Genomic DNA, 17,282 nt, shown 5'->3' on the forward strand with positions numbered 1-17,282 from the left:
GAGCGAAATAATTTTTTGTTTTCCTCACTTTTTCCCCACCCAGGAGCCTGGGTGTGCAGGTGTGGGTCTGCGTGGAAATCAGTTAACCGAAAAAGTTTGCAACTTTTTGCCTGTGCCGCTGTGCTCGCTGCCTGTGAAATCAAAGTTGGAGTTTATTCAAATAAACGCCGACATTAAGAGAGTTGCAACTGTTGCGTTGCGTCGTTGAAGGCGTCTCCTGGCATTCGGCGGCATAAATCAGGGCCAACAGCCGTGGCAACTTTTTCGCAGATAAACTTTTGACGTCATTTAACCCTCTTTTTTTCAGCCAGCCAGCCTTTTTTCGGGGGTGCCTGTGCAATGTTATTAATATGCCCAAGTTTCTTTTGGTGTGTCAATTCCCCGGAGGCGCCTCCTGCTAAATAATTCCAGTGCCCATCGATTTCCCGCCACCAGGACAAACGAATGTCTTTAAAGGATTCCCTTTCCGTTTATTACACACTAAATGAGGGATCATTTTCATATGCTCGTGAAGGGTAAAGTGTGGCAGTTAAACGGAAGACGCAGTGATAGAAAAGTTACCAAAATATAGAGATAACAGATGGTATAAAAATTAAATTAAATTAAATTAAAAAAATAATTAAATTTCCTTACTCAATTTAATTTTTAATAAAAATAATACAGGTATTTAATTTGTTAGTGATAGATTGTTATTTTCCCTTACTACTTTCTAATTTAAGTGCCACACTTAACCTGCTAGCGAGCTCCGAAAAATCCCCGCGACTTAAGCTAATTAAAAGCTGGAGATGGATAAATACGACTTTACAGACTCCACAATCCGCTCCACGTAGATGCTGTTGTTGTGCAGGACAAATAGCAAATTTCGCAGCGGCAATGAGTTCTGAAATGCAGAAGATGAAGCGTGAATCAGTGCGGCGAAATCAATTATGACAAACACTCAGCATCGAATTGCTGATAAATATATATGGGCTCGGGACTGGGGGAAAATAAATATAAATTGCCTGCTGGCTGGCGATTTGATTTCATAAATATGTGCCTCACGTAGCCCAGCTCAATTGCCAATTAGAAGCGAGGCGAAAGGAAAAAGCAGTCGGAAAAGCGGCAGAAAGAACATAAAAAGAAAAGGCGGTGGCACTTGAAAATTCTGAGGCATCAACGGAAGTTGATTTGTATACGGAATCGCATATAAAAGTAGCCCACTTTTAACCTGCACCTTCTTCCTTCTGGCCAAAACTCAATAAAGCAATCGGAAATTTTTCTCACGTCCCTTTGGGAAAATTATTATGGAGCTGGCAGTTGAGGACGGCCGTTTCAAATGGAATGGAATTCCTTTAAACAATTTTCCCCCACCACACACACATAGTATAGGTACCTAGCCAGGGGGATGGAGATGGGGATCGAGCAAACAAAGCGTGTCCCCAACTGAAATACAATTACCACATGGGGGACTCAGGTTTTGCGACTCACCTGCAGACCGCTCAAAATTTTGGCAAACTTTGGGCTGCTAATGCTGTCGACAAATGCCGAGAACTGTTTGTTGCTCTCGAACTCATCGAAAAACAGGGCGTACAGTTGGTCCTGCGGCAGGATCTCCAGGACCCTCTCCACCATTCCATGCAGGCCGCTCTGGGGCTCGCCGGCGGCCGAACTGCCATCCTCGGTGGTTGGGGCTTTAGTGGCCTCTGAAAATTATATTTTTTACTTATTTAGAATGAGATTTTTTTAGGCATATATTTTAGGGCTTAAAATAATAAAAATATTTTTTTATAGGTTCTCAAACTAATTTGAACAAACTAACAATCACATCGAAACAATCATTACTTATACGCACCGTTGACGACCATTGGGCCCAAAATGGAGGGTTTGAATACCCCTGCCACCGAATGCATCACTTTGATTACATCCAAACCCTGGGCACCCAGATAGTTGGTAAACTCTAGGACTTCCGGCAGCTGAAGGATCTTGCGCTTGATATCCGCAAAATCGCTGCTGGCGAGGAAGGCATAGGCCCTTTGGAAGTCCGCATCCTGGTGGTAGTATTGCGCAGCTATGGTCTGGACTTCTTGCAGGGGAATCAGGGCCACAAAGGCGCTCAGATCGACGGAATTGTTAGCGGCAATTGGTTTCTTGCGACTCAGGAATATCAGATCATCGGAGGTGTTGCTTTCACCACTTTCCTCGCTCTCATCGCTGGCGGTTCCGTCGAGGGTCACGAAGCCAATGCCACTCACATCCGACTCGTCACTTTCCGGCCTTATCAAATCGCCCTGGGGAAAAGCCACCGAAAGGGAAATGCCAGCGGCACAAACGACTAGGAGCAACAGGTGACCGCGATTCATTCTGGCGATGTGATCTCCTGCACCGATTCTGAACTTCTGGCCGCCTCTTCTCACGGCACTTTTTCATGCGTTCACTTGTGGAGACTTTGGAGACCATTCGAGACTCTGACAATCGTTTTGTCCCGGCGATTATTTAATTTAATCAGCAGCATTCAACAAAAGCCCGCAGTTGTTGGAGGGGATTTCATGACCGAGGTGCAGCTAAGAGAGGTCACAACACTCTGAAAATAAATTATTAAATTTGGAAAGCTTTGTTTTACGTTTTGAAACTAAGCTTCCGTTTATAACTTTTTAAAATGTCTAATAAAATTTTAAATTTGTACCTATTTTAAAAAAATATTTCGGATTAATACAAATTTAAAGATTAAATACAATTTTTTAGAATTTTAGATGAATTCCCTTCTTATAATATTTAAGAAATTTCAAAGATTTAAACCCTAAAAATAAACATTGCTTTAAAAACGTTAATAAAGGTATAGTACAATCGTATTTATCAAGTTTTTATTTAACTTGTTATTATTTATGGTAGGTTTTTAGGAAGGAATATTTTTTGTTTGTGTAGCTTAAATCAGGAGTAAATAAAATGATGATTTATGGCGTTTATCGGTGGCTTCGATTAGGTAATAAAACATGACTTGGAGCCCTAGGAGCCACCGCCATCGCTTCGTCCTCGTAAATTATCCAAAATGGGCGGGTTTCCTGTGGGCGGTTTGGACAACTGCATTTCCGCCGATGCAAATCAAAGAAAAGAGCACCCAAAACACCCCTCTCTGCGGGTGTTCGAGTGTGATATTCACACTTTGACAGCTGGCGGGAATGTCACCGTCACCCGGTTAGTCACTGTGTGTGTCACTCAGTCAGTCACTCAGTCAGTCAATCGCTCAGGCGCCCATTCAGGTCTCGTTTCCAGCTCGCTCGCTTGTCAAACTGTGCATAAAATATGTACATGCATATGTCCCCATCCCCATCCCCGCACACACTCACACTCATTCCGGCTGATATATTCATTTGCTCATTCAGCAAGTTAAGTAGGAATAAAATTGTCAATTTTCATGTCATTATTCCATGTCGTCGTCGCCGTTTGCCGCCTGCCGCTTGCCGCTCACTTTCGCATGTGTCAACTGTGACACTCTCCACACTCGTCGTTCTGTGTGTTTTCAGATATGATTTATTCACTTGGCTTGATTTATTACAAGCCCACAGCCGAGCCGCAGCCTGTAAATTGTTCTGCCTACAAACCAATAATAATTGTATCGTCGTCAACGTCAGCCGACCGAACTTTAGTTGCACCGCAATTTTTTACATAAATTATTTCGCTAAGCCCCCAACTTGATTAAAACTTGGCCTAGACTACGGACTACGGGCCACGGGCCAAGTGAAGGAGTGTCGGCTTCGCCGTAACGTATGACACTTTATGAATTTGGAGCGCAAAGTTCGAGGGCTCAAACTTTGCCGGTGTCGGTTTGGCCCGAACCGTAAACAATTGGCCCGGCCAGTTATCCTGCACGCCAAGAAATCGCAACTAACTCGGTTTTAAATATATTTATTTTAACTATTTAAAAATCTGACAATACATCCTAAAAAGATATTTAAGTTCAAAGTTAATGATTAATTAATTCTACATAAGTTAAACTAAATATTGAAATAGATAAAGGGCCGTTTTCTTGTGCGCATGTTATATTTAAATTGTGCAACTCTGGAATTCTTTTGCAATTTCAAGGTTTTAACCCTTCTTTAAAAACCCTACTTAGCTTTACATTTTCACAGAGTTTGTAGAGTTAATTGGCTGAAAATCTAGAAGAAATTCATATTCTTTGTTCTTATCGTAAAGTTTTTTCTTCTCTTGAATCAATGCCTGTATCACAAAGATTTTAATAATGGTTGGAAACGATTTTGGAAACACACCTGGTAATTAAAAGTACATCGTTTCTCCAAGTGTTTCAAGCGAACCGAACTTATAAATTAATTTCGCCCCACCAGAATACTTCAGTGAGCTCCTGGCATACCTCAGCTGCCATAAAGGTGGCGTCGGCCCAACTTGGCGGCGACTTAATTAACTGCAGTCCGGCAAAGTCAGCGGTACACACGCACCTGAGACCGGGGAGAAGGAGGAGGACGAGGACGAGAACGGAGTGCATCCTGGCAGGACGAGGAGGCCAGTTAATTTCATGCTGCCTGGCTGCCTAGCTGCCTAGCTTGCCCCCTTCCCCTTGCCAACGCCATGTGTTTTAAAGTGATTTCCTTGGCCAGGCGCCCTTTGTTTATGTTGCGGCATAAGAGCTCCGCTTTACCGCAAGTGTCAACATTTATTTCCAACTTAACACTTTTGGCGTAACATGGCGCTTAATCCGCAGCGCCAAGTCGAGCCGCGCCAAGAACTTGACTAATTTTGTGCAAAGTTCAGCATTAACATTACCGCAAATTAGCAAAAGTTTTCGCACAAACAGCCGCAGCGCAGGAAAACAAAAAAAACCAAGCCGAGAAATGGTGAAAAGGGGAGAGTTCCGGAGGAGTAGTAAATCCGATTGCAGGGATTGCATGGTGGGAAATGCTGAGAAAACAGGGGAAGGGAGCACTTTGAGTTGTGGCATCAGCAGACGTTGCCTGTAGTATCTGGGATGGTTCACTGACTGCCATAAATTAACTTGTCTAGGCCCGATTCCTTGCCAGGCGGCCTGTCCCCAAAACTTCTTTCCAGATTCCCCAGCTGCAGAACCCCCAACCCATCGCCTTTCGGTCTTGTAATCTGTTTCACACTTAATGTTTTCTCTTTCGCAGTTTGGTTTCCACTTTGGCATCACGTAGGAAAAACTGTTGTTTAATTGGGTACATGTCTCTAAAATCGAAATGTCAGCGGATAAGTAGTTTGCTTGGTTAAAAATAAACTGCACTTTTTTTTGAACACATCAAAAGTTACTCAAATTGATTTTCTTATGGTTTTCAGGTGTAGATAACTAAATTGTATTTATTTATATACCTATTTATTTTTTTAATTATTTTTTTTTGTTTACTTATTAATTAACTACTTAATTTTTGTTAATAATGTTTCAGTTTTACATAAATATATTTAATTTGGTAAAATATAAGTTGGTTACTATAAATAGCCAGGTTTATTTAAAGGCACAAACCAATCCAACCTTTGATGAATACCTATTTTTGTAACGCTATCTTCTCCATTACTGTGACATTTTGATTACGATATCGGTTATTTATAGATGGACAGATCAATCGATATGTACTTTATCCATGCCGACTTTTCCCCGTCAGATGTCAATCAATTTTTGGGGCTTGGCTTTACCCGCTGCCCCTCTGCAAAGGATGTCAGTAAACCGTAACAAAAACAGAAATTATGTCCTTACACACAGGTCATCGCCGACTGTCGACTGCCTGCGCAACCTTCAATCAATTGGGGTTTTTGGCATTTTCGTGGGGCTGGTGCTGGGGAATTCCCCGTCCTTCAAACTGAAGAGCTGAGTGTTCCAGCGCTTTTGACACGTTTGGCAAATATTTGAGCACGTCTAAAAGCGCGTTTCGGTCTCCAGGCAGGCGTTCAATATTTTCAGAGCGGAGCGCAGCAGCCTCAGATGACCGATGTTCGATGCTCCCCGCTTGGCCATGCCCACTTTTCCGACCGCCCCCTATTTTCCCATTTCCCCTTCTCTTCCCATCGCGTGGCAGTGCGTGCTTTGCCCTTGGCCTGTGGCTTAATTAATTTTCGCTTCCGTTAACAATTTTTATGCGGACTTGGCTCCTTGGGAGCGCTTCGCATGCGCTGATTTCGTGTTTATGGGTCCTTTAATTCGCCACTAATACGGCTCCGTTTGCGGCGGAATTATTTGCCGGATACATGCGATTAGTTTTGCCCAGATTGCGAATAGTTTTGGCTGCCTCTCTTGTATTTTGGAAGCGTGCAACAAGTTAATTACATAATTCAGCCTGCCCACGCCTGCACTTGCTTTTCATATTTATGTTGGCCTGCGGGGCAGCACTTCCGATATAAGCCAAATAAACACTAAATTCCGGTTAAATAGGCAACGACACCAGCAGAAGCGCCAGAAGAAACTCGGTCAAAAGAAGTATAAAATAAAATCAAATTAAATAAAATAAAATAGCTAAAGCAAAGCAGGGGCAGCATCGAAAAAGGAAGACTTAAAAATAAGCTAAAAGTCTTTTGAAGTTGCCAAAGTAAAAGCAGGGGTAAAAATGGAGCGGAGGATGGGAAAGGCGGGCAAACAGCGCGATATAAAGTTGGGGCTTTTTGGCTTTGACGCACGTAGCTCCCGATTTGAAAGTTTGTCGTGTGTGCTCTGTATACGTTTGTACATATATATTGTATATGCTTTTATACGAACAGCAAGGAATCGACAGAAAATTGCCACCACTCCGCCCGGCGCTTTGCTTTGCGTTCGCTGCATCGCTTTTATTAAGCTTATACATTTTTTATTTAAGACTTTTCACTTTGAGCAGTTTTGTGCAAGCCCCGGGGCCAAAGGCAAACAGCCAGCCACACCGACAGTCATGTGACATTTATTTGAGTTGCCAGCACTCCGAGCACTTCAATTTCGCATCTAACAACAGTCACCCACTTCCATGCACTCGCTAAAACCCGCCGAGGCCCATAAATTATCCAAATAGTTAATGCCAAAATTGTGAAATAGTGTGACACTTTCATTAAATGCCCAGGGCGCTGAATAAATGGGGAGTTTCAATAAAAACGCCACGTCGTGTGCAATGCAGAAATATTTGATAAACTGCAACAATTTCCCCAAGGGCTGACCACTTTTTTATGGCAGCCAACCGCCTGTATTAGGTTTGCAAATATTTTAGCTGAAAATGCGACCAAATCCATATGGAGTTTATTCGATTTGATTTGTGGTCGGCTAAAGTTTTCAAAGTAAAAATTTTACCAATTTCGGCCATTTTGATAATAAGATGCCGGCTAACGTTTATTTGTGTAGGCGTACAGAGAGAGTAAATATTGATGGAAAAATTGTTTTAAAATGATATATGGTTTAAATTAATATTTAAAGATAAGTTTTATAAGATTAAGTATTCCAATTTTTAACAAAAAAGAGTTTTTTTTAAATGAATATTTTTGGAAATATTTAATGATTTTTTTTAGCCAGTTTTGTTATTTGAAGGAAAAAACATTTGGTTTTACCCAGCAATTGAAATATTGGTTTTATTATCTTTTTCATTGGCGCATTAATATCCGCTTTATATTTTTCTGTGTGTAATATGTGAGGTTGCAGGGTTATAAAAAAGCGCCACGTGGTGCATATAAATTGCCAGGTTTCAAAACTTTTCCGTAGAGGTGCAAATTACTTTTGTTCTTTTCTGTTTGCTCTCGGCGTATTTTTGCTAAATTCTTCTTTTACCTTTTCTGTTTTTTTTCCTTCACCTGACAACTGTCAGGCATCGAATTGACCAGAGTTTTTGGCATTGCCTAAGCGTGCGTGTGAATGACCAAAAACTGGACATGGACGCACAAGTATTTATAGCAGACTATCGCTTGTGTGACTATCGACTGAGTACATGTATGTGTGGTGGTCAAAGGAAATCAATTTCCATATGCAAAACTTTTTTAGTGCACGTACTGGACGAGAGGGAGCCGAAATCGAATTTTGTCCATAAAATATTCAAATTGTTCTGTATAAACGACGCATAAACATTCTTTGTGCAGGACAGGGCAGGGCACCTGCAGCACCATTCCCATTTCTGTTCCCATTCCCATTTCGATCCCTCTCGAATCGCATAAATTTTTATGTTCAAATGCCAAAGGCCGTAGGCAGACGATCGCTTAATGTGTCCCGCGGCAGAAATTCAATTTGTAGCACATCCGTGGCTGGCAAGGAAAAAGGTAAAAAACGGAGAGCAGACAGAGGAGTCAGAGGAGAAAACTGCAAATGCGAAAAAAGTGCAAATGTCCGAGGACCAAGGAGCCAAATAAACCGAAACAAAACAGGAGCAAAAGTATCCCCCTGGGAAAGCTGAGAAAAACACAGCCCGACTGCTGCGGCTTCTGCTTCTGCTATTTTGCTATGCGAACGATTGATTGAAATTTGATTTCATTATGAACCTGTGATGCATATTCCCCCCACCTAGGCAACCGCCCATCCACACATCCTTCAACACCACCCGGCTTTCCCACAGAGTTTTGTGCATCTCAGTAGATAATTGGATTTCGAAAGGTCCTTCGTTCGTAGTGTATTGTGTTTTGGGTATTGTGCTTTTCTTCACTTCCAATTAGTTATGGAATTTCTGCTGTATTTAAATTTTTGTATCCCCCAGTTAGTCTTATCGGAATGTGTAAGTTAAGAAGGGCGGTTGGTTTCTGGGTGGTAGCATCCCAGCATCCAACATTTCCCGAGGAAATTAAGCCGCTTATGGCCGGGCCTTTCGGTTCCCTTTTGTTTTTTAATGCTCAGCCATGCTCCTGCTCCTTTTGGGCCAAAAAATATTACTCGGTTGCCATTCCACTTAAGATTCCGCTGGCCAAGTGCACTTGTGCCGGCCACAAATGGCAATGGCTGCGGCGTCTGTCGCGCGTATTTAGCATAAAAGGTGCGGCCAAGGCTTTTGATGTTCGCCAGACTCAGACCCTCGACATTGTTGATATTTTGCATCAAAATTCTGACAAACTTGTTCGGCGGATGGCGGAAGGGGATTACGGGGAGGGGGTGGCTAGATCCGAAGCGGAAGTGGCGACATTTTAGGATGTCACTCCGAGTTTGAGGTCGCCGCAAAGTGCGCAACACAATTTGCATAATGCCCGGTGGGACGGATGGATGTGGCTGCGGATGTGGATGTGAATTTGGATGTGGATGCGGTGAAGAGCGGGGAGTGGAGATGCTGAATGCGGTATCAAATTTGGTCTACGTTTTGGGTTGCTGCACTGAGGGAAAAATTAAATTTAAAACTGTATTTCAATTACAAATATTATGGTAGAAAATAATTTAATTATTTCCACACAGAAAAAATTATCAAAAGTTTTAGGTGCAAAATAAGGGGTGAAACATTTTAAAAAGTAAAACGTTTCATACAAATTCATTTTACTTTGCATTTTTAAAACGTTTTCATTTTTATTTTTAAAAACTTTTTTATATGAAAACGGCACCTAAAACGTTGTATAATTTTCTCTGCAATTTAGTAGTCAACTCAAATCTATCAAAAATCCTCGAAAGCTAAATTCAGAAAAGGCCTGGAATAAACAAACCTAAATCCTGAATTTAAAGAAATAAAACGCTTAAAAATTTAGTTAGCCATAGACATAGACCATAATAAATAATTATTAAATAAACAAAGATACTGAATAAATTTTAATAATATTAAAGAAATATTTTATGGAATGTAATCGAGTTCAAAATAAATTCCCCGCATTCCCCATTTTCTCACAGTGCATGCAAATGAGTGCGAGATGAACAAGCAGGCGGTCCTATCTGCGTCAGTATTGGTTCAGGACTTGTTCGGACAGTAATACCCCACATTGTTATACCTTACATATCCCAGCACACTTCCCACCCCCGAGAACGCATCATGCCCGGGGATACGATCCAGAAATCGCCCAGGACGAGCCGGGAGAAGGCCGAGAAAAAGAGGAAGGACGAGGAGAAGGCGGCGTACGAGCAGAAGTGCGTGAGCGATTTCGAAAGGATTCAAAGGATCGACTCGATGCCCCGCCACGGCGACACCTTCTGGCGGACGGACACCCGGATGTCGGCGGCCAAGCTGAATGGTCTGTGGATGCTGAATAACTGCAACTACAACAAGGGACTGGCCTTTACACTGAACGAAAGACGAGTGCTGTCGATCCACGGCCTGCTGCCGGTGGCGGTGCGAACCATCGAGGAGCAGGTGATGGCCTGTGCCCAGACCATCGAATCCTTCAGCACCCACATGCAGCGCTACATGTACCTGACTTTCCTGTCCCGTCGAAATAGACGGCTGTTCTACTACCTGCTGCTCAGCAATCCCGATCGCTATGTCCCACTCACCGATGCCAATGGGTCGCTGGAGGCCCTGCAAATCCACCGCTTGCTGCACGCGGTGGGCCACGGCCTGTTCATCTGCATCAAGGACCTGGGTCACATTCCCCAGATCCTGGCCAATTGGCCGACCCGCCTGGTTCGCTGCCTGCTGGTGAGCAATGGGGCTTCTGTTTTGAGCCTGGGCGACCTGGGTGTCGACCAGATGCCCGTGCTCCTTTCGAATATCCACCACAGCGTGGTCTTTGGCGGCATCCATCCGGATCACTGCTTGGCCGTCATGCTGGATGTGGGCACCAACAACGAGCAGCTGTGGCAGGATGCGGCCTACACGGGTCTCAAGGAGCCCCGGGCCTCGGACGAGCTGTACGAGAAGTTCTTCGAGGAGTTCACCCTGGCGGTCATTCAGCAGTACGGCTCCCACGCCCTCATCCTCTGCAAGGACTTTGAGGCCCATAGGGCCAAGAGGCAGGTCGAACTCTACCGTGCTCGCCAGTGCATCGTGGACGTGGACTTCCAGTGCCTGGCTGCCGTGGCCTTGGCCGGAGTGATTGTGTGCAATCGCCTGAAGAGGGTCTTCTTCTCGGCCAACACTTTTCTGTTCTACGGCGGCGATGCCATCAACATTGGCATGGCTAGACTTTGCATGGCCCTGCTGAAGAGGGAGGGCATCATCGAGATGAAGGCCCGCGAGCGAATTTGGTTCTTCGATGCCAAGGGATTGGTGGTGATGAACAGGCCGGATATTCCGGAGGAGCTGCTGGAATTCGCCAATCCTCGAGAGCCCATCGCCGGCCTGGTGGAGGCTATTCAGGAACTGAAGCCCAACGTACTGGTGGGTGGATCCTCGCAGCCGAAAAGCTTCACGCCAGATGTCCTGCGGGCCATGGAGAAGAGCTCCGATCAGCCGGTGATCTTCGCCTTGTCGCGACCCCGCGAACAGGCCGAGTGTTCGGCGGAGGATGCCTTTTCCTATACGAAGGGCCGCTGCATCTTCATCTCGGGCTCGAAGCTGCCGCCGCTGAAGTACGCCAACAGGTGGTATCAGCCGGGTCACTGCACCAGCAGCTACTTGGTGGCCGGCCTGAGCTGCGGCGTCATGCTGGCCGGCTTTACCACCATTCCGGACGAGGCCTTCTGCGTGGCCGCCGAGCGATTGGCCAGCCTCGTCTGGCCCTGCGACCTGGAAAAGCGGAACGTCTACCCGCCGATGCGGAAGATTCAGTGCATCAGCCTGCAGATGGCCGAGGCCATCTTCACGTACGCCTTTCGACGCGGCCTGGCCACCCTGTGGCCGCAGCCCGAGAATCCCATGGAGTTCATCAAGGCCTCCATGTACACCGCCGAGTACCGCATGAATATCGTCGACGTTTACTGCATGCAGAACCGCAGTATCGCCACCACCGAATCCCGCAAATACTACACGCTTAACATCTAGGACCTGTACTTACTTAGGGACCATTATTAAAACGAAGTGAACCGAAACAGGGGATTGGGGATTGGGGAATGGGAATGGAAATGGGATTAAGGGGCGCTCTAACTGGGGGCAAATTGCATGGCATATCATGTCTAATAACAGTTGTTTGCCCGGTCTGCATATTGATTTCGATTCGAACCAAAGTCGGAGTACAAGTACGCCGGCGGGCAATTAATTGCATGCAATTTTCATGTGTCAACTCATGCTGTGTGGCCATAGCATATGTACACTGATAAAAAAAAAGAATATTTAATACAAAACTTATTAAATTGCACGATTAAATTTGAAAATATTTGAATCAAGGTCGAAAATATTACATTCGATGTTAGTTATATAAATTTGAAATATTTTAAGTCATTTAAAACAAAAATGTCATATTCAAATCAAAGTCGAAAATATTTAAAAATATAATTGTTAAGAATTTTATATTTAGAATTTATAAAAACATAGCAAAAAATATTTAACTTGAATATATGAAATATTTGGACATACTACGTTTTTATCAGTGTATGTATGGAGGGGTGCTCTGTCCTGGCTGGTTTCTGAATTCCCCAGTGACTGCATTCGAAACTATCGCCGTACGACAATAAAATAATTGAAACAACCACCATGAAATGGTAGGAAACATGGCCACAACAAAAATGCAGACAAATTAAATTGCACGAGTGTTCGAGTGTTTGAGTGTTCGAATGTTCGAGTGTGTGCGTCTGGCTTTGACAGGTGTGCGTCTGAGCGAAAGCATGATATTCCATTCCATTTATCAATTCGCAAAATGAAATGCAACCCAGCATTGTGTCCCTTTGTCACATTTGCCATTATTTGCTTAGGTTTTTTACTGCACTTTCCGGCTTTCGTTTATCGGTTGGCCTTTTGGCATGAATGGAGCCCAGATGGAATTTTCATTAGCCACTTATTTCTACACATATGGCTAACTCGACTGTCATTGATTTTCGATTTTATTGGGCTTAACTGGAGAGGTATTTTTCACACTATGTAGGACCCCAGGATATAACTTCATAGCCAATCGCTTTTAGGTCCTGGGCATCGATGGAATGTGACGAGAGCTCGCGAACCACGCTCTGCACATTAGAGGTTTTCTGGAATCAGAGATCAAATTATAACAGCTAGAATTTTGATTGACAGAGAAAAATCGACAAATGTAAATGATACTTTTTAACAAAATAAAATGTTTTAACTTGTTAATAAACCTTTAAATGCATTAATCTATGGCTAACTCGAACGAATAGATCGGCTTTATTGAATTTAGTGAATTTAGTTTATAATATTTTCTAATTTTTCTAAATTTATTAAGAATTCTGAGAATACCAAATCTTTACCTACAAATCTGTATTATCTTTTTTTCTCTGTGGTTTCAATAATGTCTCTTACCCAAGCCGCTTCCGCTTTTGTCTTGAATTCTGCACTTCTCAATGCCTCATAGAACTGGGCAAATATAGCACTTTTCTGACGTTTCTCATTGATCAAAGCCACAAAACGATCGCGGGGCAGATGAGTAAGTAGCTCCTGGACAAAGCTGGTGAAAGAACTCAATTGCTTGGTCTCAGAGTTCGGTTGAAGCAGCACCATGATAATCTCCTCTTTGAGATCATCTTCAACTGACCTCCGGAACCGGTTGTAATAGTACAGAGGCTGCCAGTACTTTTGTTTTTTTACTTGGACCGTATCATTGAGGTGCACAAAATTAATCAGATCCACCACTTCTGGCAGAGCCTCAATGCGCTGTTGTAACCTCTTGAAATCGGAGCTGCGCAAAAACTTTGCGGCTTTGCGAAAACCAGAGTCCGTAATCATGTGCTCGGCGACTAGTTCGTCGATTGTAACAGTGGGAATCAGTTTTTCAAAGTCTTTTAATTCGCTTATCAGCTCCGGAGAGTATTTGTACTTCCTGTAATAGCGATACTTTCCCGAAACTAGCACAAGGCCAAGGAGAATGAATTGAAACGCCCGCCGCAAAGTTGACATTTTTCCAACTTTCTCCTCGAATCTTTGGTTTATAATCAATGCTCCTCGTTCAACGGTTTGTTTATAACTACTTGCTCAAATTTTTCTAATATGAGATTAAATTTTAAGCTTTGGTATGGCTTTTACTCTTTCTAAAATTCAGATACTTGATTTTCATAAACAGTTTGTAAATGATAGAAATTAATATTTAAATCATTATAATTATACTCACAAAATAATTAAATTTTCTTTGCTGTTACTTAGCTTATATTGTAATCAGCATGATATTTTATATCAACTATGGCCAGATATGAAATTAATTTATAGTTACTAAATAACTAACCCATACTTACCAATAATTTTTCAGATGTGGAAAGAGTATTAGAATGTCAAGACTATCACTTTCAAGACTCTCTTCTTATCGCTCTTTTTCGCTCACGTTCTGCTCTCCAAAACATTGCTCATTTAAAATAAATAAAGGCTGAGTTCCATGAGCATTCGAAGTCGAATTCGACTTAGAACAGTTTCCTTTGTTCCCCATTTTACAGTCGCCTCCCCAAATAAAAGACCACACAATCGCTGGTTTTGCTTATTAAAGAATCTTATCACATTTATTTACTGCATTTTACTTTTTATGTGTTTACACCTAATTTGTTTCTGTTATTCTGATTTTGTTGTTTTCGGAAATATTTCGATAGCTCGTGAATCAATCTGCGTCTGAAAAGTTTCGAATGGAACCTTGAGTTGGGTATATTCGAATGATGGTTAAGCGCAAATCTTCTTTTATTGTATCAATACTTTGTAAAAGTCGTTTATCTATTTATGTATATATATATTTACCGTGAATATTTGTTTACTTTGTATTAATATTTTTACAGTGAATTGTTCGTTAAATACTCAATTAATTTTAATTTCCGTCTCTAATTGCCGCATTGGCAATTTTTTGTCATATTTTCTGTGTGTTTTTTCCGAGTTTCCAGTTAATTTCCTCTTCTCTTTGCTTTTGGTTTATTTTTACTCAACATCATGTGATTGTCATACAAAACATTTCACATAATCTCAAATTATTTACAATAAATGTCTAAACAAAAGAACTCTACTAAAGGCAACGCAAAAACATTTCATCCATTAAAGTTAGAAGCTCAGAGCATTAGTAGCTTTTAAATATCTGTTGTTTAATAGTTATCTTCTTGTGGTTTTGGTTTAGTTCATTTACAATGGCAATGTTTTTTTTTTTCATTTTTTTGTTCGGTAAGTCCTAAGATGAAAACATTAAAAACTGTTGCAGAGAAAATCTTTAGAAAAATATTTAGAGAGTGGGTGTGGGCGAGGGTAATGCTCAAGATGTTCTATCCATTATCCCTTTCTTTTCTTTTTTTGTTGTTATCCGTTGAACAAACCTATTTTGGTTTTGAGTTGAGTGAAGCGTTTGGGTTTTCCTTGATTTTTGCTACATTATGGCAGTTTTCGCGGATATAAATATGATTTCTAAATGCAACGAGTAGTGTTTTTGTGTTTTTTGTTGTCGATTTTGTTTCGTGTCAATGAATATCTGCAGTATTACTAAAAACGTATTTACTTGCCACACCAACTTACCTACGCTATTTACGGGTAAGTAATCATGAGCATGTTGGTCTCAATGCAGTAACTTCATGTGTCTATATTTATTTATAAGTACGCATATGCATATATAACTATGTATTGCTTATCGTAAACATTAGGCCAACGCACAATCTATACAAGAGCGAGTTAATGCCGAATACAGAACTTCAAATAAAAATCGGAGCCGAGTAAAAGTCGAAATCATTGCTGGTTTATAAGTACTTATCGTCTAAAGCTCTCCTATGTACAAGTCGCCCTAAGCTATATAGTCTAAACATATAGCCGTTATGCTGTGCGTCGATTGTTTTCCGAAACATCATTTCCGTTCCGTTTCTGGTTTTGGCTATCGTAATAAGTTGGTTCCGTACTTGTCTATGACCTAAACAGGGGCTGCTATTCGTGTTTATGTATACCTTAAGCTAGTTTAGTCGAACAAATATGGCTAAGTAATATACAAATTCGTTTAAGATCGTCCCAACCCCAAATCCAAACGCAAAATGGCCAAGCGACGAGTTGCCGGAAACGGAACCAAATCGAAATCAAAATCAAATCGTTGCGCCCATGAGCTTGGTTAATACCTTAATACTTTGCCTTAGGTCAGATTCTCACTTAGGTGGTGCAGTTCCATCTGTTTCTGTATCTGTATCTTTTTCCGTATCCGTATCCATATCTGTATCTGTTAGATTAGCTTAACCTTAGCTCGAAATAGAAATAGTTTCTTCTGTAAGTGTCTTTGTGTGAGTGTAAAACCGTAATTTCCATTTGACTTATGGCAGGATCCTTTTGCTAGTAACTTTTCTCGTTTACTCCATCTTTGTATATCAGTTAGTTAATGTCGAAAATTATTCAGTTTGACGCTGACAACATCTCAAAACGAAACGAAAGTATGACCAAAAAACGCATCGAAATTATCGGAAATATTGTCGATTTTAAAAGCTTAAAAATTTCAGTCTTTGTAGTGGTTTTTCCTTTTTCCCTCTATCTTTTTTGTTTTTTTTTTGTTTTGTTTTTCCTCAGCTCGGCCCTTGTCACATTTTCATAGTTGTTCTCCGCATTTTCCTTGGGTGCTTACTGCTTTTCTGCGCCTGCAAACAGAACGAACCGAAATAAAGCAAATATGTTTAGATATATAGAAAGTGAGATTGAGTGGGCAGCAGTAGGGAAGTAGGGAAAAAGTGGGAAAGGGGTGGTTAGTGTGGGTTGTCTTACATGGGCACTCAACTTACATTTACATTTTAACTAGAAACTTTAGAAGCGAGCAAATATGGTAAGCACGAACACGAAAATGTACAATTTGCGGTGGGCGGTGGCCACGCCCTCCGTTGACGACGACAAGAACTCAAAGCTGTACAAGTACTCTGGGCAGCGGCAACAACAATTTTTGAGGGGCATCAGCAGCAGCCGAGGGGGCGGGGGGATGGACAAAGGACATTTTTGGTTAGATTTCGTCAGGGTCTAAACTACTACTACGAAAAGTACAACTACTGGTTATGCTGGGACAGATGATGATGATGGTTGGGTGTACTGTGAAAAAACGCGTCTTATATCAAGAATTTATTTAAAGGAATAATGTTTGACTTATAATCGTGTATTTTATATTCTTTTTCTCCAATATTAGCGAACTAAAAAACATGTAATTTAAAATCTTCCTAAAAGGTGCCGAAAAGTATGCACCATACATTTAACTTTCTATCATCGTTTATTTATTACTGAAAATTAAAATTAATTCTCGATAGCAGTAGTATTTTTTTCACAGTGCTCTGATTATGCAGGGACTAGCATGTTGTCCTATATATTATGTGTTTCAAGGATACTCACTTCTGGGTCAGACCAAAGCATCATTGCTGAACACATCGTTCACGTGCTTGCCGTTGCTGCTGATTGGTCCTGTTTTATCCTTGAGGCCGCATTGCTAAT

General features: G+C 41.8%; 4 protein-coding genes across 6 annotated transcripts in view; 1 reads left to right on the forward strand and 3 right to left on the reverse strand.

Annotated features, from left to right (window-relative positions):
- Positions 1 to 699: 699 nt before the first annotated feature.
- On the reverse strand, positions 700 to 2,345 carry LOC108058976 (protein G12). The gene is made up of 3 exons (XM_017143971.3): positions 1,832 to 2,345; positions 1,468 to 1,682; positions 700 to 880 (listed from the first exon to the last, which is right to left on the reverse strand). Exons 1-3 carry the CDS (start codon positions 2,337 to 2,339, stop codon positions 773 to 775), a joined length of 831 nt encoding a protein of 276 aa, XP_016999460.2. The 5' UTR covers positions 2,340 to 2,345; the 3' UTR covers positions 700 to 772.
- Positions 2,346 to 9,777: 7,432 nt separating this feature from the next.
- On the forward strand, positions 9,778 to 11,809 carry LOC108058984 (NADP-dependent malic enzyme). The gene has a single exon (XM_017143978.3). It carries the CDS (start codon positions 9,876 to 9,878, stop codon positions 11,760 to 11,762), a length of 1,887 nt encoding a protein of 628 aa, XP_016999467.2. The 5' UTR covers positions 9,778 to 9,875; the 3' UTR covers positions 11,763 to 11,809.
- Positions 11,810 to 12,744: 935 nt separating this feature from the next.
- jtb (jetboil) lies at positions 12,745 to 13,857 on the reverse strand. Its single transcript, XM_017143975.3, has 2 exons — positions 13,191 to 13,857; positions 12,745 to 12,898 (listed from the first exon to the last, which is right to left on the reverse strand). The coding sequence occupies exons 1-2, from the start codon at positions 13,782 to 13,784 to the stop codon at positions 12,791 to 12,793; spliced, it is 702 nt and encodes a 233-aa protein (XP_016999464.2). The 5' UTR covers positions 13,785 to 13,857; the 3' UTR covers positions 12,745 to 12,790.
- A 489-nt stretch (positions 13,858 to 14,346) lies between these two features.
- Sema2b (Semaphorin 2b) overlaps positions 14,347 to 17,282 on the reverse strand; it is a 46,847-nt gene continuing 43,911 nt past the window's right edge. For 2 of the 3 annotated variants that reach the window (XR_011418030.1, XR_011418029.1), the window contains exons 14-16: positions 17,184 to 17,277; positions 16,592 to 16,723; positions 14,347 to 16,450 (exon numbers count right to left, since the gene is read on the reverse strand). Coding sequence is in view for 1 of the 3 variants with exons in the window: in XM_070213414.1 (XP_070069515.1) it covers positions 17,191 to 17,277 (87 nt within the window). In the remaining 2 variants the exon portion in view is untranslated. The remainder of the gene's footprint in view (positions 16,451 to 16,591; positions 16,724 to 17,183; positions 17,278 to 17,282) is intronic. The other variant, XM_070213414.1, reaches the window with a different exon arrangement.

The sequence above is a fragment of the Drosophila takahashii genome, chromosome 2R (genome assembly GCF_030179915.1).
Source record: "Drosophila takahashii strain IR98-3 E-12201 chromosome 2R, DtakHiC1v2, whole genome shotgun sequence".
Classification (NCBI taxonomy): Eukaryota; Metazoa; Arthropoda; class Insecta; order Diptera; family Drosophilidae; genus Drosophila; species Drosophila takahashii.